This window comes from Dermochelys coriacea, chromosome 1 (genome assembly GCF_009764565.3).
Source record: "Dermochelys coriacea isolate rDerCor1 chromosome 1, rDerCor1.pri.v4, whole genome shotgun sequence".
Lineage (NCBI taxonomy): Eukaryota > Metazoa > Chordata > Testudines > Dermochelyidae > Dermochelys > Dermochelys coriacea.
Window position 1 is genome coordinate 153,286,789 of NC_050068.2, and position 25,405 is coordinate 153,312,193.

At 38.5% G+C, this 25,405-nt stretch overlaps 1 protein-coding gene across 2 annotated transcripts in view; it reads right to left on the bottom strand.

The window, feature by feature from the left end:
* MED14 (mediator complex subunit 14) overlaps positions 1–17,331 on the bottom strand; it is a 50,472-nt gene extending 33,141 nt beyond the window's left edge. Inside the window, exons 1-10 of one of the 2 annotated variants that reach the window (XM_043505861.1) lie at positions 16,833–17,331; positions 14,530–14,556; positions 9,738–9,843; positions 8,344–8,517; positions 7,253–7,382; positions 5,361–5,489; positions 4,888–4,995; positions 3,867–3,999; positions 3,092–3,242; positions 799–910 (exon numbers count right to left, since the gene is read on the bottom strand). In XM_043505861.1, coding sequence (XP_043361796.1) covers positions 799–910; positions 3,092–3,242; positions 3,867–3,999; positions 4,888–4,995; positions 5,361–5,489; positions 7,253–7,382; positions 8,344–8,517; positions 9,738–9,843; positions 14,530–14,556; positions 16,833–17,014 — 1,252 coding nt within the window. In that variant the 5' untranslated portion in view covers positions 17,015–17,331. The remainder of the gene's footprint in view (positions 1–798; positions 911–3,091; positions 3,243–3,866; positions 4,000–4,887; positions 4,996–5,360; positions 5,490–7,252; positions 7,383–8,343; positions 8,518–9,737; positions 9,844–14,529; positions 14,557–16,832) is intronic. The other variant, XM_038392216.2, reaches the window with a different exon arrangement.
* Positions 17,332–25,405: the final 8,074 nt, after the last annotated feature.

Consider the following 25,405-nt stretch of genomic DNA (forward strand, 5'->3'; position numbering starts at 1 on the left):
TCACTTGTAAGTACTCCCATCAAATTCAGCAGGACTATTTGCACATTTACCTCATTTCTCATGCAAGTAAGGAGTTGCAAGAAAAAGGCCCCTATGTTGAAACAAGGTTAATGCTGGAAAAGCAGCCAGAAAAGCATTTTATAGTTAAGGGAGAATGGTCAAATCCCTAACACCTACTAATAACAGGATGCATAAAGAACACTGAAGACCCTATCCAACTGCTATCAGTTTCAATAGGAGTTGGATCAGACCTAAGTGCTCAGTCCAAAGGCTACTGAAGTCAGTGAAAGGACTTATTTCTTTTGAATACAACAAGTTTCAGACTAGAAGACTTCAGCCCCTCCATCCAAAACATAATGCACTACAAATTTTAGCTTCTGTGCTATATGTAAAATTAGATATCTGCTGGGAACACGTTAAGTACGTAAACTTTCCAAAAAGAAAAGGAGTACTTGTGGCACCTTAGAGACTAACAAATTTATTTTGAGCATAAGCTTTCGTGAAAGCTTATGCTCAAATAAATTTGTTAGTCTCTAACGTGCCACAAGTACTCCTTTTCTTTTTGCGAATACAGACTAACACGGCTGCTACTCTGAAACTTTCCAAAGCAGCTATCAATGTATGATGACTTGAAACCATATCTTGCTGCTTGTGAATACATTTTATTTTTTTTAAAAACTTAAGCTAAAAGAAGCACTGAGAAACAAGGAACTGAGAAATGAGGGGGACAAAGATGACAAAACCATTTACAATAAAAGAAATAAGATTAAATGTAGAAGTCATGACAAACACACATACAATTGTCATTAACATTGTAGCTTTTAAGGATGGCTTTCAGCTCCTGAAGTTTCTGATGAGATCTCGCATGCACGCTGTCTATTAAGAGTTTTTCTATTGATAAGTGGTCAATCTGTAGAAATAAAATTACAAGAGCAAGTTTAAAAAAATCTAGGTACTATGAGAGGAACTTGTAATACATTTGAATAAGACTTCCTAACTTTACAAGTGAACATTTTAAATTGGTTTACTGTACTATTCTCGGTGAACCTTAATACACCATAAATTTGTACCCACAACTGAAATATGTCTGGCCAACATCAAAATAACCTTAGCTCTGCCCCTAGAGCAGCAACTTAACACTGAAGGATAATTGGGGGAGAGACAACTAGAAGAACTTACAGCTTGTCTGCAGAGAAAAGATTCAAAAGTTATACTGGTATAACTGCTCATGTGAAAACACTTTATTTTGGAGTAAGAGTGGCTTTTTTTGGCTTAGCTTAAACCATTTCCAAAAAGACAGAAGCTAACCTGAAAAATGTCCTCTTTATACCAGAATAAAAGTGTGTCTACTCAGGGTTACATCAATATAACTATAGTGGTTTAAATTCACACTTTTGCTAATACTATAGCATGCAAGACAAGCTCTCAGAAACAAATCTTACCCATCCATAACAAAGGGTTTCAACTCAGTGACCAATAGCAGTGGAACTCCTTCCTGATAATCATATATTGGATGACTCCAGTTTCTTGTATAATATTTGTTGTGGTTTTTGTATGGTTGTAGAATAGCCCGCTTAGACAAACAGCTTACTTCAAGTCATCATTCCCCATTAAGACTCCATAGATTCATCTGTCTTAAGATTTTTGTTTTGTTTAGGCCCTTATTACTATGATGTCTTACTGTCAATCTACCCAATGTGATTATTATGCAATTAACAATAAATACAGAGGGAGTCCATAACTATGCATACAAGGTGTCTAGGCTCAGACCACCAAGTTATAACAGTGAGATGAAATGAGCCAGTGTGTGGTAAGTCATGAACTGAAAATGGCTTCACACATACCTCTATAAACTGCAGTCTTGTTTTAGGAAGGGTGCTCAAACACATGCTTGAGTTCCACTGATGTCAGTGGGACTTACACACATGTTGAAAATTAAGCATGTGCTTTTCTGACTTGGGGCCTGGATAATTACACCGTAAACTTCCTGTATCTGTTATGAAGTAAGCCGGAAAGTGGGAGGAAGGTCATGGTACAGTTACTACATCAGTGGCTATCAGCCAACTGTTGTCCAAACTTCTTAAAAGACTGCGGGGTGCAGAGTCCTTCATCCTTACAATGAAAGGGTTGACAGGATCAAGCCTTAGGTATGAAGAGAACAAAGAATGGAAGATCGGGGCTAGTGTTACTTCTATAGAGGCAGAGTTAAGGTTTGTTTTGTGCTGTAAAGATTTCCCACTGTAAGGATGTTCATGATGGTTTGAGAATCATAACTAACCTTAGTTAACTATTTCTATTGCTTACTTTTTATGGTAAGCACTGGTATCAGCATGTCACAATCTGACTTGACAAGGAAATTACAAAAGACTTAATTACTTAAAAACGCAGGACAACAGAGATTTGTTTTGCCAAACTTAACAAAGACCATGTCAATGGAAGTTACCAAAGTAAATATCGCACCCAAATAGGAATGAGTGTTATAGTTATTTATTTCAGACCACTCTGACAATCCCCACATATTTTGTTAGTTTAAGATCAGAGGCATTAGTAGATTAAAGATTCAGTAAAACAGACGGGTGAGATTATCTACAGTTACTGTGCAGAATTAAGTTGTACATTTCTAAAAACTGAATATGTATTAAACTTTTAAGATAATACTTACAAATATAGGCCAAGGTTTTCAAACATGACTAGTAGTTTTGGGTGGCCAACTTGAGACACTCTGAAGAGGCCTATTTTCAGAGGGCGAGTATGTGGGAACTCCTGAAAATTAGGCCTTTCAGGATGTCTCAAGCTGGCCACACAAAATCACTAGTTACTTTTTAAACTCTTTGCCATAGTTTCTACCACCCCTTTGTGATACAGTAAGTGAGGCATTCAAAGATTACTATAAAATTTCTGAAATATCCTCTAGATTAGCAATTTGTGGAGGTCACAAAAGAAATGGCACCTAACAGAGAACAGAATTTGATGCTGAACTAGAGTCTGAACTCTTTAAATAGAATCTAGTAGTGAGACTATGTATCAACTCAATATAGTTATAAATGTTGATTTAGAAAACTAAATGCCTGCTGCAGCTGGAGAGCCTTACCTTCATGGCTCTTTCCATTAATTTGGAGTCACAAGCTGGCAGGGGAGGTTCATGGGAAATTTGCAAGGGTTTTGAGACATCACTCTCATCAATTTTAATGGTGACCTTGTGAAGAGATGCAGTTCCTGTTTTTCTCCCAACTACCTGTTGGCTTAAAATTTAAAAAATGCAATATTAAATAATTTTATATTTTAAAACATTCTAAAGGTTATTCTTGCTGAAGCACTCCAAGCCATGTGGTGATATTACAGCTAGCATAATCATAGTGAGGAGGAAGATGTTTCTTCAGTAGTCAATATTTGTTTACGAAAGCACTGCACAGAAAACAGTAAGCCAGTTGCGCTACATTAAAAGGGATTAGAAAAATAGTGATAAAATGAAATATTTAAACTGAGCACATAAATTAGCTTACAAGACTCACTACTTGCAAGATATCAAGTAAGATGTCAGATTAAAGCATATTAGATATATGAATCAAAACAGCATCAACAGTTACGCTAGCTAATATATGGCACCTAAATAAATGTGGTTCAATTTTCTGAGGTACTCAGCACCCACCATCCCCACCTAAGTCAATATGATGTGAAGGTGCTCAGCATTTCTGAAATTCAGACCACATATTTAGGTGATTAAATATGGTAGTTGAGGAGACCTAGCTTTCAAAATTCAAGTTTGAAAATTCTGGCTAAGTTTATTAATTACAAATACACCAACATTTAAGAGTTTTCTTGCATGTCTTTCAGCATAAATAAGTCCTTGAAATTATTTAACTTACTTCCAAACAGAGAGTGAGAGACACTTCCCTGCATGATATCGTTCCACTTGCACAAGGTCACCCCAACGTTCCCGAATCAGCATTAGTGTTTGTGAATGCAAAACTTCTAATTGAAGCGATAAGCAGAAGGAGTCTAATGAATGGAGTTAAGCAAATACAAACACCCTCTGTATGCTATACCAATTCACAGTAAGAAAACAGATCACCACAAATCTTTTCTATGGTCCTTTATAGATGCTTATTGCTTCCCCAAAACAGATAAACTAGCACCAAGTATTTATTTTGTACAGTGTCAAGTATTTCTCAAAGCTGTCTTTATCTAACTTCTTGCATAGCATCCTGTCTTAGAAAAGAGTACCCTAGAAGTTTAACTGCTTCAGATATTTGAAATCAGACTGCCTTTGGGTGAAGGGTGATTATTACAAAAAATGCAGTTCATAATGAAGTTGGTAGAAAAACTTACATTCTGTTGTTACACTACAAGCTTATCTTAAGAACGTTTTTATTTTTGCATAGAATCACTTGTTTCTTTGACAAGTATTTCACACTACCCAAATATTAATTTATCCCTTGTGTGAACAAAGTCAATGTAATGACTTGTGCATAAATTATTTTCCACTTTACTGTCCACAGTTTGTAGACTTTTGTTGCACCTATTAGTCAATAAAGATTGTTGGCTACTGCACCTTGAAAGTCAGCATTTTATTCTAGATCATTTGCCACATGTAGCTACCCAAGTGTTGTAGGGGTAAACAGTTTAGTACACAAAGCTACCCATCCTGTTTGCTTCCAGGTGACCTGAACAATCAAGTGAATGACACAATCCAGGTAAGTATTAGACACTGCTTCTTGCAATGAATCTTTCCTGCTGGACCATGAGAATAACCCCAAAGACCATTTCCTCTACGCTAATGGGCATTATCCTGGAGCTTAACAGCATTTATGTTCTCTTTTGAGTTCTAATCACTAGATGGTGAGGCTATTACATCATTCTACTAAAAAGCAATCTTTGAAAGGATACGTAGGCAGCTGTACATGTCCTGAAGCGGTTTCTCATCAGCAAAGAGTCGAGACTGAACCAACTGATGAATAAAGCTGATCTGCATACTATGAACCAAAGCTCGACCATCTTCCATGAATTAAAAATAGTTCATATTAGAGATCTAGACATCAAGTCATTTTAGGAAAAGACTACCACACTGAAGAGCTTCCAAAAGATTAAAAGATATTTAGCAACTTAGGTTCTACTGAAAAGAAACAGTTTTCTCACTATATTTGGGGAAATTCCATTGAGACTGTACCCCTAAAGGTACAAAGTACACAGAGCAAGGTGGTGAAAAACTGGACAATATGTATGATTTATCCATATCAAGTTGGTGGAGTGCAAACATAGGCTGTACAATTAGTTTTAATGCTGATTAATAAAACACCATTTTCAGAGCAGCTCCCCAGATCAACATTAAGAACGTAAAAATAAAAGACTTTTGATGTTACCTCCAGTCTCTTTGTCCTCAACCAGAATTTCCAGTTTGAGGAGGCGCCATGGAACATCAGGGTCATCTCCCATCACTGTCAAGGTAGCTTCAAACTCCCCCTCAACTCGAAATTTCACACGGCCATTAGCTAGGAGAAAGTTCAAGCTAGGTTTTTTTTTTTTTTTTTTATGCTCAGCATGCTAAACAGGCCCTCACACTTTAAAGTGCAAGAAGACTCCCAATATAAAACAAAATTAATCTTTTATGATCCCTAGTCTGCTACATGCATTTCTACAAAAATTTAGTCAACTATTAATGTTTATGAAAGCAGAAATACCAGCCAGCACAGTGTGGGCACATCCCATGTAAATTTCCTTAAACAGTATTACTTTAGTCAAGACTTGTAACACACCTGCCAGTTCAGTATAGATTATCTCCTGAGCAGCCTGCAGACAATGAATCACATGAAAAAAATATTTAACAGGTAGTTTAACATTTCCAGAAAAGAAAGGCTAATGAACTACTTCACCAATCACTAAGAGTGCATCTTCACTTATGGAAACTATACCAGAACACCCCTCTACTGTAGATACAGCCTACTCTGATAGAAGAAGTTTTTCCTGTCAGTGCAGAAACACCGCTTCCCTGAATAACATAGCTGTGTCTGCACTGGTCTGAACAATTGTTTTTTCACACCCTTACTGACATGGCTATGCCAATAACACCATTCATTGTAGACCAAGCCTGAAATTCTAGCCTTATCTTTTTATTCTTTAATGCACACAAGTGTACAAAGTGCCCCGTGCGTGCCCCCAAGTGACAGTTCAAGCATTTACAAATTTGTGAACAAGACACCCAACTTTAGTAGAAGTAATGCACCTTGATGAAGGCTACCCATACCAAGTTTGACCTTTTATAGCTCCATCCGCAGGTGAGAGAGATTCTGACATACACACAAGCAAGGCTATTTAGGCCATCTATCTGTCTTAAATATTTATTCCAAGAACACCTTTGTGAGCAGTATTATCTCTACTTTAGATAGGGAACCAAGGCACAGAAGACTGACTTGCCCAAGGTCCAAAGGAAGTCTATCGTGGAACAGGGAATTGAACCCAAATCTCAGATTAGCACCATAGCCACTGGACCATCCTTCCACTCAAGGGCCACTGCAATCATGTGACTAAGTATGCCATACGATTATATAACTTGCCGTTCTTTTACAAAGACCACAATGGGTAAAATTTTCAAAAGGAACAGAGTCACTTAAGTACTTTTGAAATTTTTACCGAATACTACACATTTAGACAGAGTAACTGACAAATCCAGAAAATTCAAAGATTAAAAACCCAAGTCAGTTACCCTGCCTAGAGAAAAATGGATCCAATACTGAAGTTTCAATGACTTCATATTTACTATTACATGCATTAATGGACAATTTTAAATGCAAAACCCTAGTTGCTAAAATCAGGTTTTTAGTTAAAAATGGGAAAATGAGCCACAGGAAATGAGGGTGGGAAGAAACAGAAAGGAGAGGCCATTTTGTCTACCAAACATCAGTAGGGGAGGACACAGAGTAGAAGCAGACCCCTGATCAGTAGAAACTATGCAGAAATATAAAAAACAATGGCTCATGAAACCAATGCTACAGTCAAAACAGAAGAGCAACCTTTCCTTCTGTTGTCAAAGTAGGGCTTTTTGGAGATTTGTACGGTGGGTTTAAATAAGATTATATGGCTCCCAATTCTTTCAGGCTGTGGGATGTATGTACGCTAATGTCACATAGGGGCAGGGTTTCAACCTTTTTAGATGCTTAGAAACTTTTTCCCAGTCATGTTTTAGTTAAAAGTCTAAAATCACTATTTTATTTAGCCTGAAACAATTGAGTCTTTAAAAGTAACTTCAGGTCCTTACCAACTGTAAGGTTCGCCAACTGTGGAGGAAGATCTGTAGTCACCAGTCGATGTCGAAGAATCTGGTTTAGCTGATGAAGTGTGGTTTGCTTTTCATTTTTTGTTATTGGGTCAGGAGGAATTATTTTATCCTGTTAAGGTAAGTATCAACATGTCTATATCTCTCAAACCGAAGTAAAACCACTACTAAATAAATTAACTTTCATAAATGATAGAGAAGACTAAGACTGGAAGTCTGAAAGTAGAATAGGAGGCAGTATTTATACTTAAGCAGGTAGTTTTAAAACATGCATTCTATATAGCCTCTTGAATTTGCCTTCCAGTGAACTGGATTGTGCCCTAGACAAATCACCTTATATTTAGGAAGAAATCACTAAACTCAGTCCACTTTAGACTATTCCAGACCTTGTACATCAAGTTGCCTTAGTATTCTTAAATGATATTGCTACAAACATGAAGGCTGATAGTCAGATTTTTATATTTAAAAGAAAAATAATCTAAAGGTCTATGATCTTACATGACTTCAGAAAAGCGTGCTTAACTAGAATGCAAGCTAAACAAGGAAATTACAAATCAGTATTAAAGATAGCTGAAGGTCCATGGATCTCTAGATACAAAAAAGGCAGCTGTTTAATCCTGGAGGGATACTATAATAGCATGTATTAAGAGGATCATAGCTACAACCAGAGACAGTGTGAGCAGCAGATTTCAATCTCATTTTAGGTTAGTTGTATATTTTTCTGGGGTTTTGGTTTAGCGTGTGCAAATACTAATAAATGACAAATAAAAAAGGAAAAAGGTTTGTTACTATGTTGGGTCCTAGAGCAGAAGTAGTCTAGCAAGATAGAATCCTTGATAGGGAAAAGTTAGCTTGTTAATAAGAAATATTCTAAACAAAAACAAGTTAGAATTTTGCACATTTTATAATTAATTCTGTATTAGCATGCACTTTAAAGAGAAATATGTACTTTATCTGCAGTAATTACAGGAGGAGAAAGATGTTTGACACTGTTAGTTTCACTAATTTGTGTTTGTTACCTGATAAGATATTTTAGGAGGGATCTTTTTCAGCTATACTGTAAAGACATTTACCCTTATACATGTTGGGAGACGTGGATATGACCCAGTTGTCAACACATCAATAGCATATGGGATAGCAAAACTGGGCAGGCGAGCATGAACCAAAGCATCCCTAGCTAGTGATGCCAGACGATCAGCAGTGTCCACGAAAAGGATAGCTTGTTGATCTAGAAAACTTGATATCATCTATAAAAAAAAGAGAAAAAAAAAATACTGACTGCTGAAGTCAATCCCTTGCCCAAAGTATCTCTAAATTTCCCCCTTCTCTCCCCCTCACCTCCCACAATTCAAAAAAGCCTATATTTGGGGTGAGGTGAAAGGAATATTTTGGTAGTTTCTTAAATTAATACTTACTCAAGGACATTTATACATTTTATTTCTCCCATCACCAAATCCTTTACAGATAAAAATACCAGATTCCTACTCTTTAATCAAAGGTAAGTACCTCATTTCACTTCTACTACAGGGTGGTTCAAGTCTGAATTTAAGAAACTCCTAGGGAAGGAAGACAAGTTCAGGGAGCTTAGCAGGAACAGTCCTAGCTCCTGCCTTTGCACTACAATTTAAAGTTTCCTGAGAACAGAACTTCCATTAGTGGGTGGCAGCTCTCTCTACTTCTCTTCACAGAGCATGTGGAAAATGTGAATGGGACTTGGAAGGCTTTTTTTTTTTTTTTTTTTTAAAGTAATTTCACAAATGCTTCATCTATGGGATCTCCATCACCAGAATTATAAGAAGAAGAGTATTTTGGAGGCAGCGTTGCTGTACCCGTGTCAGTCCCAGTATATTTTAGAGACAAGGTGGGTGAGGTAATATCTTTTATTGAACCAACTTCCATTGGTGAAAGAGACATGCTTTTGTGCTTACACAGATCTCGTCTTCAGGTCTGGGAAATGTACTCATTGGTCCAATAAAAAAAGATATCTCATCCACCTTGTGTGTCTAGTATTTTGGATGGAATGTTAAGGAGAATCATTTGGTTTCAGCTTGTACTCCACAGCAGAGGTTTCCACTCCTACATACTATGGTATGTTTGTGGCAGTTCATTTGCAGACTGTTACTGGATTACCACCATACTTATTTATATTCTGCCAATAAACTGACTTTTTGCAACATGCTGGACTTTGAACTCAATTAACCAACAGCAGGACTTTACTATCTCACAGTGCCTACATAACGCAACCAAGTGTAACAATAAAAACTAATGATAAGATCAATGCTCCTGCCCTTCACCCCCACCCCATCTCCTAACCTCCTAATGTTTTCACTCCTGATAAAATAATATTGAAGACAATATGCAGTCATGATTTTTTTTAATGTGAGCATTTTATAATCTATTCAGAAGGTACTAAAAAGCCCACCGCAAGTTTTAGATCATTTTATACCAAGTTAAGTTGCTAACTTACCGCACATTTTTCCACTTTCCCAGCATTGTTAGCCCATTTTACTAAGGCTAATAATCGAACAAACAGCTGACGTGTGCGGCTTGCAAACTGCACTATTTCTATTTTTCTGCAAAATAAAAATAAAAAAAATCAAAAGTTAAGTCAGTACTGGAGCATCTCACAAAGGTGCAGTTCAGTTTGCTAAAGACAATTACATTGAAAATGCCATGCATGAAGTAAAGTTTATACTTTGCATAATGTAGCATCAATTTCAATTGTTCAGCTTTTTTCCCCACAACATGGTTTAATCTTTTTATACATCAGGGCGTGGTGCTGAGGAGTCAAAATTCAGGATGCCTTCCTGAGACTTTTGTTTTTTTCCTCTTCACTTGCAGAAATGCTACATGTCCAGTCTTCTCCCCCTCCCCCCACATTTTTAACGATTACTCTATTAGATACTGGCCACAGCCTATATCCATAGCCCCATCTGTACTCTTCACCACAGCAGAAGCCTGTCTACAGCAGATAAGAAAGGTAGAGAGTAAAACTTGGATCTCAGTTCACGCTTTCATTCCAGTCTGTAAGACGCCATTAACTGTACGGGAAGCTTCTGATCTCACATAATTTGGTCAGAACCTATTGACTTCCAAAGAGTTACTTTGAACTTGCAGCAGCATTTACAGCAAAAAAAATTGTGTAAGGTTTAAGCTACATTAAGCAATTTACCAAAAAAAAAAAAAAAAAAAAAAAAAAAATTGTAGCCCATAAAGATACATAAATTTAAGGCCAGAAGGGACCATTATGATAACCTAGTTTGGCCTCCTGCAAAACACAGAACACAGAACCTCATCCAGTAATTTCTGCATCAAGCCAAAAAAAATTGTTGGTACTAAAGCATATGTTTTAGAAATATATCCTGTCTTGTAAGACTTCAAGTGATGGAGAAACCACCACATCCATAGGCAACATGTTCTAACAGTTACATTTAAAAATTTGCATCTTGTTTTAATCTGAAATTTTCTAGCTTCAGTTTCCAACCACTGGTTCTCATTAATCTACCAGGAAGATACAAAGAGCCTTCTATTACAAGAAATCTCTGGCTCATGTAGGTATTTCTAGTCACGATCTAGTCATCTCATAATCTATTTAGTCTATGCTAGGGAAGGTTGAGCCCCTTAAATCACACTATAGTGTTATTTTCCAGACTGCAAATCCTTTTTGTAGCTCTTTTCTGAACCTTCTCCAATTTTTCAACATCCTTTTTGAACAGGACATAGAATTCCTTCTTCTCCCTTCTCTCATTAGTATTCTCACTAATGTCCTATACAGAGGTAATACCACCCTCCTGCTATTACCACTAGTAGTAGTATATAGTCCCCAGTTTATCATGGGCCCCGTTAGCTAGAGCATTGAACAGTGAGCTCAGATTCAACTGGTTATCCATCACTATCCTTAAAAGCCTTTTATAGAGCCACTGCATTCCAAGATATAGTCCCCCATTATATAAATGTGACCTACACTCTTTGTTCTTAGATTATGAGCTTACATCTGGCTTTATTAGGAGACATATTGTTTGATAAAGATGGCGCTTCAAAAAGCTAGTGTAAAGCCTGTATAAAACTTGAAAGTATAAAAGAGCATAACAAATTTTCTGATCACTACATAAGAGAGATCACTAAAAAGCCTGCTCCTCTGTATTAATGGATATTTAGCAAGTATAAAAAAAATTGTCCAGAAGGTAGATTAAGAGTGAAGGAGGAGTAAATAACTGTCTTGCCATTAGGAAGCAAAGTCAGTCAATGTTTCAGAGCTATTACTGTAACTTAATATTTATTTTTTAATTACTAAAACCTTACGTTAAAACAAAGTTCAAAAGTTTTGCTTTTTAAATTAAAAAAGTAGATTCTTTCAATCCTCTTGTGTAGACAGGGCCCTTAATGCAAATTAAAATGACATCTACTATTGTTGAGACACAACACCTCATTCACTGACTAAAAACACAGATTATTTTGGAAAACTGAAAGTTTATATAGCTATTCAAAGTATCTGAACAAGAGTTTTCTTTTAATACTTCCCAGTAGGAACTCTTTGCTGATGTAAAGCAGGAATGAGAATTCAACTTCTATTTGTAAACATTGGAAAGCAGGACCCTTAAGAGTTGACGTACTGCAAATTCAATTTAAAAATATGTATGATATAAGTCATTGATTCACTTAGATCAAAAATATACTCTTCTTTATATGTCACTAGAGAGCAAGGAAGGAAACAGGAATTATGAACAGTGAGAATGCACAAGTTACCTGTTATCAAAACCCAAACCCATAGTTTCCCCACTGCATTACAAATGAGTTCTCAGTACCACTGTAATATATCATCAAGGTAGTTTCCTGTCCAACTGCTATTTTGTATTATTGTATGTAATACTGAAAGTAATTTACTCTTATCTATGTGGAGCAGTTAGAATTTAATATTAGTGGTGTCCATTGTATATAATAAAATTGCATATCTTTCAAAAAGATCCTAAAATATCAGGATCCATAACTTCCTACAAGCTTTGCTTATCAAGGGGTCCTCAAGAAGAAAATCCTAGAAAGGGACTTAAGCTCTAATTAAAATCCATGTTAAGTTTAAGCCTGCCAAGTATCACGCCTTCATCACTGATGGGTGTATACTGCCTGTCATCAAGACAGCATCCTGCAAGCAACCACTATTCCTTTAAGAGGTTCAGGAGTCTGACACTTAAATTTCTCTGCATTATTACTGCTGCTATGGCAGCTCTCATATGCAGGAGCAACTGAGTAAGCTGATTAATAAGCAACATCCCTTACAGCAATTGTAGGCAACCTTAAAGAGCTAGAGAACCACTTCACCAAATGGCATCAGACAACAAAAACACATCCTAATATCACACTGCAGCTTACCACATACTGATCCAAATATCACAATTCTATTTCAGACACAACAGATTGCTTGTGCGTCTCTGTAACCATACAACATTGTCCTTCTTTTCTCCTACCTCTCCCCCACCTGGTGATAGACATCCAAGCTGATTCAGTCTACTGACCAACTTGACTGTGTGAGCCTCACAAAGCAAGTTCCAATTAAACTCACAAATGCCACAACAGCCATGTATGCCACTCTACCCCCCACTGAACTTCCACAGGGGTTAAAGATACATGTTGAACACCACTGCCTGTAGCAAATGGAGTAACAATTGTAAGAAACATGGAACATTAAAAATGAAAGGAGAGGGGAATATTGGGCACGCAGCGTGTCTTCAAGAGAAGAGGAAAAAAGAATTCTCAAGAAAACATCCCAATTTTTGACTCCCCTGAAACCAGGATCTGGTGGTGGAAAAGATTAAACCAAGGGTGAGCAAACTACGGCCCATGGGCCGCTTCCGGCACATCCGACTTTTTATCCAGCCCTCAAGCTCCCGCTGGGGAGCAAGGTCAGGGCCTTGCCTGGCTCCGCCCAGCACTCCCCTGCCCGACTCACAATTCCCTTGATGAGCACTATCTTCCGGCACGCAGAACCACACCGCACAGTCACAACTTCACCATGCTGTTTCTGGGATTGGAACCCCGCCCCTACACAGCAGTGCCCCCCCCCCCACGCAGCAGCACGCCCAATCCCCTCCTCACCTCCGATGGCCCCACCCTCGACAGCCTCAAAAACACCCAGGGGCCGTACCCGTCTCAGCTAGGCTGCCTCCACCTGTGGTGCTTGGTGTCACTTCCTGCAGGACCCCTCGGAGTCCCCAGTACCGCCCCATAGAGCCCCCCCCATTGCACCACACCCCATGAGTCCCTCCCTCTCTCCGCCTTGGTAACATCCCTTATAGAGCCCCCCCATGCTACACCCCATAAAATACCCCTCCCCCACCGGGCATTCTTGGCCCGCCATACCATTTCCATATCCATATGCGTCCCTCAAGCGAAAAAGTTTGCCCACCCCTGGATTAAATCCTGTTAAATAATTTTGTACATTTGAAATCTATGCCATATTATGCAAAGTACAGGCTTGACTTGATAGATAGCATTTTCCATATAATTGTCATTAGAATTATTGGGATTGAATGATCTGTGTACATCTTCAAACTAAACTAGATCAATAAGAAAGAGTTAACACAGATAGTAAAGAAGCCAACATTACATATTCTGGCAGGTTCTACAGAAGCTACTCAAACCTCCAAAATAAGCACATTAGGTACAGTACTTTGACCTCAGTAAAAAGAGGGATATATTTCTGAAGAAAACAGATTCCCAAGTCATAAAACAACGCTTCCTCAACTGTTGTCTAAGGAAAAGGTGGATCTCCTATTATATAGGAGGGGCAAACAAGAGGTTTTATTCTATGTACATTTTTCAGCTACTAGTCCCGCATTGGTAGAATTTCCTTCTTGGCACATCTGTATTTGTTTAGGTTCTTATTCTCTTTCCCACTAGATTCAATATCAGGTTAGGCACTCCCATCCTCCAAGTTTTAATGTCCTATATCTTCCCACACAGAAGGGTAATGCCCTCAGCTGAACTGCACTTCTTGCTGGGGAAAAGAACTGTTCAGAAGCACATTAGTAACAGAATCCAACAATCCTAGGTAGTTTCAAATTAACGTTGCTATTGCTATCATGAAAAATGCTACTTCTGTACAGTAACAGAAGAACAATCCAATAAAGAAGTCATTTTTAAAATAAATCATCTTTTATTCAGACAAGTCTTGAAATAAAATATTTTCTCTTAATTCAATGATCCCACACTCACTTCAACGTTAAATTTAAGCATGCATTAATAGCCCACTTGTTGTGACTCACCTTTCCATGTCAGTCTTTCTTGGTAGTCTAATAAAAACATAAAAGCATTATTTAATGTTATATTACATTTCAAACGCTTAGATATTTAGCTATACATTCATTTGCATCCAGTGAGGAGATCTTATTGTTATGTAATGATTAAATTTAAGAGTTAACACTACTCCAACATGAATACACCACACACTTTGGAAAGGGTGTTTCAAGATGTTCTGTAGTATTTCTCCATATTCATGCAACTAAATTTGTCAAGTTTTACTGTTCAACAAAAGTGCTAGTTTGATAGCCTTAGAAATAAGAGTTGTCTATACATACAACAGGTGCAAAATACACAGCATCAGCATGAGATCCACCACTATGCTCTCCCAGCCTGCCTAAAACTGGAATTAGAAGAATCAATTTAAGATGAAAGACTTTTGCCTCTCTGCTGAGCTAGCCAATATGTATATCAATAAGTACTTAAGGCCCCCAATCACTGTAGCTCATTATCCTGTCTTCTGGATGGTTGTCAAAGACCAACTAACTCATTTAATGTAGGTCACTTAATAGACAAGAATAACTTTTGGCCCAAATGATATGAGGTGGATTGGGAAGAGCTGCCTGTAAACATTCGCAAAGCTATCTCATTATCCACCTCCAAATTCCTCTTCAAAACTTTTTTTTGTCATAATGCCTAGAAAAAGCTTTGCAATGGTTAGGACACTATTGTGCACAGATCACTACCTATCATGCTGACTAATGTTGTCTCTATTGAACTCCCATCTATTTATAATAGTCTGTTGTGTCTTGTCATGCTTAGATTGTAAGCTTCTGGGGCAGAAAACGTTTTTTGTTCTGTACTTGGAAACTACATTTTTGGTCACACATCTGGACATATCAGTACTTTGTGTGGGACAGTGAATTCTAAGCAAGGGAGATCTTCATGCAAAAATAAGCATATTTTATAGCGCTAAGGAGCCCCTCTGCTAGCCAAATGCACAGAACATGTGGCATGCATTGAAAATCTAGGACATTCACATTTGGTTGAGATCCTGGACAGTCTATAATTCAATAGTAGATCAACTGTCCAACATATTCTTCAAGTACTGTTAACCCTGACTTTTATTTTGTATTAATTACATGAAGTTGAAATGTTTGGTATGATACCATAGTACACAGTTTTCAGAGTAGCAGCCGTGTTAGTCTGTATTCGCAAAAAGAAAAGGAGTACTTGTGGCACCTTAGAGACTAACAAATTTATTAGAGCATAAGCTTTCGTGAGCTACAGCTCACTTCATTGGATGCATTTCCCGATGAAGTGAGCTGTAGCTCACGAAAGCTTATGCTCTAATAAATTTGTTAGTCTCTAAGGTGCCACAAGTACTCCTTTTCTTTTTGCATAGTACACAGTGTGACTCATGCAAATATTTTGATAATACACAGAGCTAACTGAATGTGAGAATGCAAGAAGTCAGTAGCACTTGCATTCAGTGCATTTTACTATAAAAACCCTAAAACTCAAATTAACACACACTACACACTGAACCAAGATGGTTTATTTTCTTTACAGATTACCTGTAGATAGGATTTATAAAAAATCAGTGCACCACAAATGTGCATCTCCAAAACCAGCTGAAATTCTAAAGTGGCTGGGCATGTCATGAGAGCAAGCTTGTCCATGGATATACAGTTTGCATCATCAGCTTCAGTAGTTCTTGTTCTGCACAGAACTATGGGTACTTTCTCATTGGCCCAATAAGTTACTCCTTTCTGTATACCCACCCACACCACCCTGTAACGTTAATCAGAATAACTCAAGAGATGAGAGGAGGTTTAGACACTAAATTAAACAAATTGCTCAGATTTAAGTTCACTCCTTGTTTGTGTTTTCACATCAAGCACTGCAGCAACCAACATTAGGAGGAAACAGGACAAAGATGGACTAGCTTGTTCTCATTGTCCAAGCTATTTTTTTTTTATTTTAAAGCACAAAAGAGTGTGAGACTTTAAGAATCTCTCAGTTTAAGGTATTACTAATGTAGATAATTTAAAAACTTTCCAGTTCCAATATCATTAGAATTAATTTAGAGGCAAATTTAAATGTTTTCCGTCCAAGTTTGTTCTCTGCTCTCCGCCTTTTAGCCCATTTGACGGATCCCCACAAGCATTTAGCAGGGGATAGGATGAACCTGGAGCAGGTACAAAGCCGCGCAAGGTCTAGCTCCCCCGGGGTGCAGGCTTCGGGCAGGGGCAGCTCTGGGCACCCAGCACCCTCCCCAGGGACAGGGCTCAGGGGCAGGGAGCGGGACGCCGAGCGCGGCACTCACAGGTCCGCCAGCACCGTCAGCTCCGCGTAGGTCCGGTGCAGCAGGAAGTCGATGAGGGTGCTGAGCCGGTAACCGGGGCTGGCCGCCGCCGTGGCGGTGCCCGGAGCCGGGGGGGCCGGAGCCGAGGCGGGGCCGCCGCCGGCCGGGACCAGCTGGTTACTCTCCAGCTGCACCGGCGCCATGGGGGCGACAGCGCGTCAGCCTGGGCAGGAAGCGCGCGCGCGCGCGCGGGGCCCCGGCTCCCCCCAGGACCCGACCAGCCGCAGGGACCCCGCGGCGGCTGCCCACTACCCGGCGCGAGCGGCCGAGCTCCGGCAGCAGGGGTCGGGGAGAGAAGGCGGCGCCAGGAGTCTCCGCGGAGCTCAGAGCCCGCTCGGCGCAGGGCCCGCCGCCGCCGCCATGATGGGGGATACCGAACCGGAAGAGAACCGCTGCGGCGGACCGGAACGAGAACCCTTCCGGCAAGCCCCGTCCGCAACCCCGCGAGCTGAGCGGCGGCTCCCTCAAGGCAGCGCGGGGGGCGGGGCTAACGCGCAAAGGCCCAAGCACGCGGCAGCGAGCGAGCAGGCGGGCGGGGAGATCGTCGGGTGCGGACAGAGACTGGGGCAGGCGCGAGCCCGGGTGGGGACGGGTCTCGAGAGCGAGCCGGAGGGGCGGGGCGGCTCTAGTGAGAAGGGGCGGGGCAAGCAGCAGGGGGCGGGGCGGCGGAGCGCAGCCCAGCCCGGGAATGGCCCTGGCGCTGGGGCAGCGCGCGGGAGGGAGCCCGGGCCCGGAGCTTGGGGGGCAAGTGGCCGCGAGGCGGCGGGAGGCAGTCGCTGCTCTAGTCGGGTGGCCGGGCTGTCCCCCGGGGGGCGGGGGGCTCGGATCAGGGACATCACGTGGAACTGCGCCCTCAGTGGCAGGGTCCGTGCACTTGGTACGGCCTGACTTTTGCAAAGTGCATAATCGGGTTGGGTGCCTCCGTTTTTGGGTGCCCAACATGAGACACGTTAAAGGGGTCTGATTTTTAGACAGCGCCGAGCCGCCACCTGCTGCAAATCAGCCCGCGGAGAGGTGGCACAAGTTGGACACCCTCACGTACGGGTTTGGGTTTTTTTTAAATACTAATAATGTGGAAAAGGTGGAATGTTGCGCAGGATGTTGCCCTGTCCTTACATCTTACAATCTAAACGGAGTCGGACCTAGTCATTTCTTATTTGGATTTAATTATAGCCTAAGGCGGCACACCGACAAGCGAGAAGCAAAAGAAAGGAAAATATCTGCTTCAAGTGTTGAAGCAAACTAGTGAAAATAAGGTTTCAGAGTAGCAGCCGTGTTAGTCTGTATTCGCAAAAAGAAAAGGAGTATTTGTTAGTCTCTAAGGTGCCACAAGTAGTCCTTTTCTTTTAGTGAAAATAAGGAATCAGTGAGTAACTGGTTTCATTTTCAAAATGTATTATTATTAAATATTTGTGTTACCTTTGTCATAATTTAATAAACACATTTTAAAAGATAATTTGGAAAAGCAGAACATGGATGGGTAATTATTTTTAATTTTAGGATTGTGCCTCTCTAATGTGATAGAATTCTTTGAATACATCAACAGAATAATAGATGGAGAACCAGCCGACAGTTTTATTTGGACTTTCCCAAAGTGCCTTTGACACAATTCGTCACAGACTATTAAAGAATCTGAATAGCTAAGGCTCTGTCCTAGGCCAGGATTATCTAGTTAACATATGTTTAATGATCTGAAAAATGTGAAATATTTGCAGATGACACAAAATTATTTAGGATAGTGAACACTAGAGAAAACTGCAAAGTATTTCTCAAGTTCCTATCAAAGGCAGGTAAATAGCAAAATGGCAGATAAGAGTCTGTGTTGACAAATTCAAGATAATACACATCAGAAGAAATTATATGAACTGATACATATGTTTGGCATCTAAATTAACTACAATCACTGAGAAAAAAACCTGGATGTCACTGTGGAGAGTTCAATAAAAAATTCTGCTCAATGTGTAGTCAAACAAACAAATGAAAATATTATGCCATCAAATAAATAAGTGATATTTCCTGACTAAAAAATGCAGAATCAGGCCCAAGGTATCCTGTACGTGTGTAACATAAAATGTATTGTAACATCACTTTTTTTTTAAAGTAAGATAAATATCACAGCTTTATGTCTTATTTTAAAGTGTACTGCAGTTTAATTCCATGTACAATGCATGTAGTATTAATGGAAGTTATTCTATACACTGAAGATGTGAGACTGAAACATTATCTAAATTATGTTCTTTCATTCAATAGACCTCACTAAATTAAACTAACTGGGACATTGATAGTGAATTACTGAATTTTGCAACTTAGTAAGTAAGTAAGAATAATACAACATGAATGTACTTTGTCTGTAAATGAAGTGTTTTGTAATTTGACTCTTATAACACTCTCCTATTAAATCTTTATAAGAAGCAGGAAGTGGACCACTGGGGGAAGTAAGGGGTTTCCAGACTAGTTAAATGCAAATTAAGAAATTTCTCCTGTACTTTTATTTGCATGCATTGGCTTAGTTCAGCAGTTCCCAGTGTTCTGCCTATTAAAGTTTACTACAAATTCATCTGTATTAATAATGAGAAGTATGTTTCGTGGACAGGAAACTATATTAAGAGTCAGAGGATCTGGGTTCTGTTTCCATCTCTCCCACTAACCTGCTTTGTGATCTCCAACAAGTCCCTTAATTTCTGTGCCTCAGTTTCTCCACATGTAAAATGGGGATGATGATACTTGACCTCCTTTCTGTACCACTTTGAGAGTTACAGAGGAAAAGTGTGAAATAAAGTACAGATTATAAAGCATACTGTAGATATTTTAGATTGGCACTCAAATATTCATAATAGAGGACTTAGATGCTGGTGAATCAAACATATTTCTATTTAGCTGCAGAGCTGACAAGGTTTTAGAATCAAAGGGGAGGGCAACTTAATACATTTCTTTTTCTTGAGAAGGTTAAATATTTGTCCTCCTCTGGAGCCATCTTTTAAACGTTTTAGCTGAGCCAGGAAGATGGACTGCACTCTTTATATGGGTACTTTCTAACTATCCTGTCACAGTATATTTTAGAGTTTAGTCATTTGGTTCCCAAGTACAACAAATATAACCTCAATCTCTAGTGTCACACAGCGCTGTTTAATGACACAAATACTTTCTTCACTTGGTACTGAAGAGATCTTCTAATAGTCATATGTAAACAACACAAAAATATTATACATTGCAGAGGTTTTGTTGATTGATCATTTGTTTTATTTACAGGCTTGCTACAGTGTTTAGCACTGTAATATCTGAGCACCTATATAAATTATATGTGCAATAAAAGTTTTATATAAATAATATGTTTTATATAAATTTAATGCTTTTAAGAATTAAGGCAGAAAATGTTTGTATAGTTCACCTTTCACATACAAGATCCATTACTGTAATGCTAAGTAAAGTGCACTAGTTTATGAAGCTTCAAACTTTCATTCAATAAAATTAAAATACACAGTACTTATAAACTAACATACATCAGTGTGTATTATACAAATATCAATATCAAAATGTTTAGGTTTTTCCATTATAACAATCTTATCAGTATCAAACTTGCATCTACATGGATATGATACAGTTCAACTGAAAATTATTGATGCTCTTGTAATCACAAAGTAATATAATGGAACAAATTACTAGTTTATTATAACAATTGTTTTTATTAGTGACTACTTTATCCTTTGAAAATTCAGTGTTCTGTACCACAGACCATTGGTTTGTCAATTATGCAGGATTTTTATACCTACAGTAGAGCATTCTTTGTACAACGGGGAGAGTATTAGTTGTCTATTGTTTATAAGTACTACTTTTTGTGATTATTAAAAGTCCAAGTTTATTTTTTTAAATGTCTTTTTTTTAAAATGGTGGTTTCATTTTCTTTCTATTTTGTTCATATGATCAGATTTGGGAAACATTTGGTTTTTACATTTTTAAATTGTAGAAGAATTTACAGTAAGAGGTGAAAATTTTGTGGTAATCACTGATGCCTTGTAAAACAGTGTGTTATTGTGACAGAGAATCACTTGTACAGTTTAGTAAAGTACATTACAGTTCTAATTGTATGTCTTGAACAACTTAAGAAAAGAAACATTCTCCAAGTCAAAATAAAAGACTCTATTTTCTATCTGTGAATATACAGAAAGTCTCTTCACTTGAAATACTGCAAATTGCATAGTTTTAGATTCTGACCATATTCACATTGCTCTGAACTTTACCAACAAAGTAGATATCCACTGTAAATTCTAAATCAGTGTGTCTGTAGGAGACAGGAACTAGAGTTACTAACAGTACTTTTATCCTCAAAAGAGTGGTTGTCATCATTATTGTAATCTAGTTAATTATAACTAAATTACTGTCTCAGCCACACAAACTGTATTTTTCATTAGTGAAGCAATGCAATGTGCAGTTTTACAAGTAATTCTGAAATAGGAGCAAAACAGTTATATCGTTTTTTGACCCCACATCTTGGAAAGGCTAACAAAGAAAAAGAAACCCTTGATCTAGCTCATGGCAGTAAAGAGATGCATTGCACCATTCAGTTATTGCCTTAAGAAGTTGACAATATTATCAGTAAAACCATGGTTCTCCCTGTCTATTGCTTAGTACTAGTCACAGAATTTGGGGGGGGGGGAAGATACAGAAAGAAAATACAATGTGAGCAAATATTTTAACATGAAAGTATTTATGGAGAAATGAATTTATCTATAGAAGCTCCTCAAAAGATGAAGAAAATGTTAGGGAAAGTAGGCCTGATTAGTCATGGCCAATGGGAGAAGGATTTCAGCTGTGAAGTGTTCTGTCCAGAGATCTTGGTTAAGTTACAAATAGACTGCTTGATCATAGTTAACTGCTGCTGGCTAATACATCCACATCGTGCAAACTCGCAATGAGGCCCACTCTTCTAAGACGACTAAATTCTGGTTCCAACTCTTAATTGAATACCCATTGTAAATCCACAAATAAATGAGGGCTGTCAAGTGATTTAAAAAATTAATCGCGATTAATCACACTGTTAAACAATAATAGAATACCATTTATTTAAATATTTTTGGATGTTTTCTACATTTTCAAATATATTGATTTAAATTACAACACAGAATACAGAGTGTATAGTGCTCACTTAATATTTATTTTTTATTAAAAGTATTTGAACTGTAAAAAAAACAAAGAAATAGTATTTTTCAATTCAGCTAATACGAATACTGTAATGCAATCTCTTTATCATGAAAGTTGAACTTACAAATGTAAAATTATGTACAAAAAAACCTGAATTCAAAAATAAAACAATGTAAAATTTTAGAGTCTGCAAGTCCACTCAGTCCTACTTCTTGTTCAGCCAATCACTCAGACAAACAAGTTTGTTTACATTTGCAGGAGATAATGCTGCCCGCCTCTTGCTTACAGTGTTACCGGAAAGTGAGAACAGGTGTACTGATGGCACTGTTGTAGCTGGCGTCGCAAGATATTTATGTGCCAAATGTGCTAAAGATTCATATATCCCTTCATGGTTCAACCACCATTCCAGTGGACGTGCATCCATGCTGATGACGGGTTCTGCTCGATAACTATAAAAAACAGTGCGGACCAATGCATGCTCATTTTCATTATCTGAGTCAGATGCCACCAGCAGAAGGTTGATTTTCCTTTTTGGTGGTTTGGATTCTGTAGTTTCCGCATCAGAGTGTTGCTCTTTTAAGACTTCTGAAAGCAAGCTCCACACCTCATCCCTCTCAGATTTTGGAAGGCACTTCATATTCTTAAACCTTTGCTCGAGTTCTGTAGCTATCTTTAGAAATCTCACATTGGTACCTTTTTTCGCGTTTTGTGAAATCTGCAGTGAAAGTGTCCTTAAAATGAACGCCATGTACTGGGTCATCATCTGAGGCTGCTATAACATGAAATATATGTCAGAATGCAGGTAAAACAGAGCAGGAGACATATAATTCTCCCCCCAAGGAATTCAGTCACAAATTTAATTAACACATTTTTTTAACGAGCGTCATCAGCATGGAAGCATGTCCTCTGGAATGTTTGCCGAAGCATGAAGGGGCATACGAATGTTTAGCATATCTGGCAAGTAAATACCTTGTAATGCCGGCTACAAAAATGTCATCAAATGCCCGTTCTCACTTTCTGGTGACATTGTAAATGAGAAGAGGGCAGCATTATCTCCTTTAAATGCAAACAAACTTGTTTGTCTTAGCGATTGGCTGAACAAGAAGTAGGACTGAGTGAACTTATAGGCGCTGAAGTTTTACATTGTTTTGTTTTTGAATGCAGGTATCTAACCAAAAAAAAAAAAATCACATTTGTACATTGCACTTTCACAACAAAGAGACTGCATGCACTACAGTACTTGTATGAGGTGAATTGAAAAATACTATTTCTTTTGTTTATCATTTTTACAGTGCAAATATTTGTAATAAAAATTATAGAATTTGATTTCAATTACAACACAGAATACAATATATGTGAAAATGTAGAAAAAATATCCAAAATATTTAATAAATTTCAATTGGTATTCTATTGTTTAACAGTGCAATTAAAACTGCGATTAATTGCGATTAATTTTTTTAATCGTGATTAGTGTTTTTGAGTTAATTGCATGAGTTAACTGCAATTAATTGACAGCCCTAAAATACAGGCCTACACCAGTCAAAAGCAAGGACATTCAGAATTAAGCCTGAATCACCATTCTCAGCCCACACCAACGTTACCTAGGTAATTGTCTGAGTTTCCAATTTGAGCTACTCTCTGAGAGTACCTTTCTTGGACAATTTCCAGGACTAGCAACATTTTTGAAGGGATAATTTCACAATTTCACACAACATTTATGACTAGTATGTGTAAATTACCTACACCATGCCTTCATGTAAAAGTAGGTTATAAACAACATAGAACGAGTAGGGTAGGTCCCAGATATCTTAACATATGGCTTCATGTTTAACTGAATGGCTGAAAACTTAGGTGAAAGTTTGTTGGTAAACTCCTTGGACTCATTAACAACAGGCCTGGTAAAAAGAAGAGATACAGTAAAGGGGCAGACTGTGGTATTAGCAGCCACTGCAGAGATATTGGAGATGATGGGCACTGCACAAGTGGCAGTACCTGGTAGCACTCTGCGTATGGAAAAGAGAGGCAAGCAGAATGCCACCAGGTTCAATAGGGAAAGGCAAGCACAGAGAAGGATCAACTCCACCCATTGCCAGCCTTGAAACAGCAGCTGAGGCAAAATGAGATCATGGCATCACCTCTCTTTTAGGCTGTATAGTTCAGTGGCTCTCAACCACTGCAGGTATGTACCCCTTTCAGGAGCATGTACCCCTACTGTACCCTTTTCAGGAGTCTGATTTGTGTTCTGTGCCCCCAAGTTTCACCTCACTTAAAAACTACTTGCTTACACAATCAGACATAAAAATACAAAAGTGTCACAGCACACTATTGCTGAAAAATTGCTTACTTTTTCATTTTTACTATATAATTATAAAATAAATCAATTGGAATACAAATATTGTACTTACATTTCAGTGTATGCTATATAGAGCATAAGTCATTGTCTGTATGAAATTTTATTTAGTACTGACTTCACTAGAGCTTTTATGTACCCTGTTGTAAAACTAGGCAAATATCTAGAATAGTTGATGTACCGCCTGGAAGACCTCTGAGTACCCCCAGGGGTACACGTACTTCTGGTTGAGAGCCACTGGTCTAGTTCTACTGGAGGCACTAAGACCTTTCTCCTTGCACCAAGATTGTGGCTGCCCCTTGGGCAGGAGCCAGAGGGAGTGCTTCCTGGTCCTTCTTCTCCACCCATGGCACACTCACGAAAGAGCAGTTAGAATCTGGCCCATTGGTGGTTTTGAGTTTCTTATTCTGTGGGGCAAAAACTGCAGCCTGTAGGCTGAATGTGACCAGTTGTTGGCCCACCAGATTCTGCAGAATTTAAACTTTCATTTAAAAGAAATATGTTCCTAGACTGTCTGGCTGTAAAGAAACCCTAACTGATTAGGATTTGATGTAGCTGTTTCACCATTCGATAGTGCAAAAAACCTGACATGGAATTTTGCTAAATTTTAACATTTTCCTTTAGGCTGAGAACAAAGATAATTTTTAGTCCAAAGGGCAATTATTGTGTGTGGGGGATTGTGTTACAGAAAACCATGTGCATTTGAAAATAAAGTTTTATAATGCAAATGTCTCCTCAAAAATAAATAAAACATAGGTACTACAATGTTGTAACATATACTGTATATATCATGTGGGGAAATGATTGAGCTTCCTCTTCATACATCTCTTAGGAGTCTTCTTCCTTCGGGCTTGAAAGCATGACTGAAAAACAAAGCAATAGAAAAGCTATCTCCCTCACTCTACCGCGTACAGTGCTAGACTTTCAGTTTAGTTCTGCAGGTGTAGCAGCTCAAAGCAAGACTGAAACGTGCAAAAAAATGGTATCTTTTCAGCATATTTAGGACAAACAGAGCATTCACAGCTAATTTTAAGCAGCCTTCAGA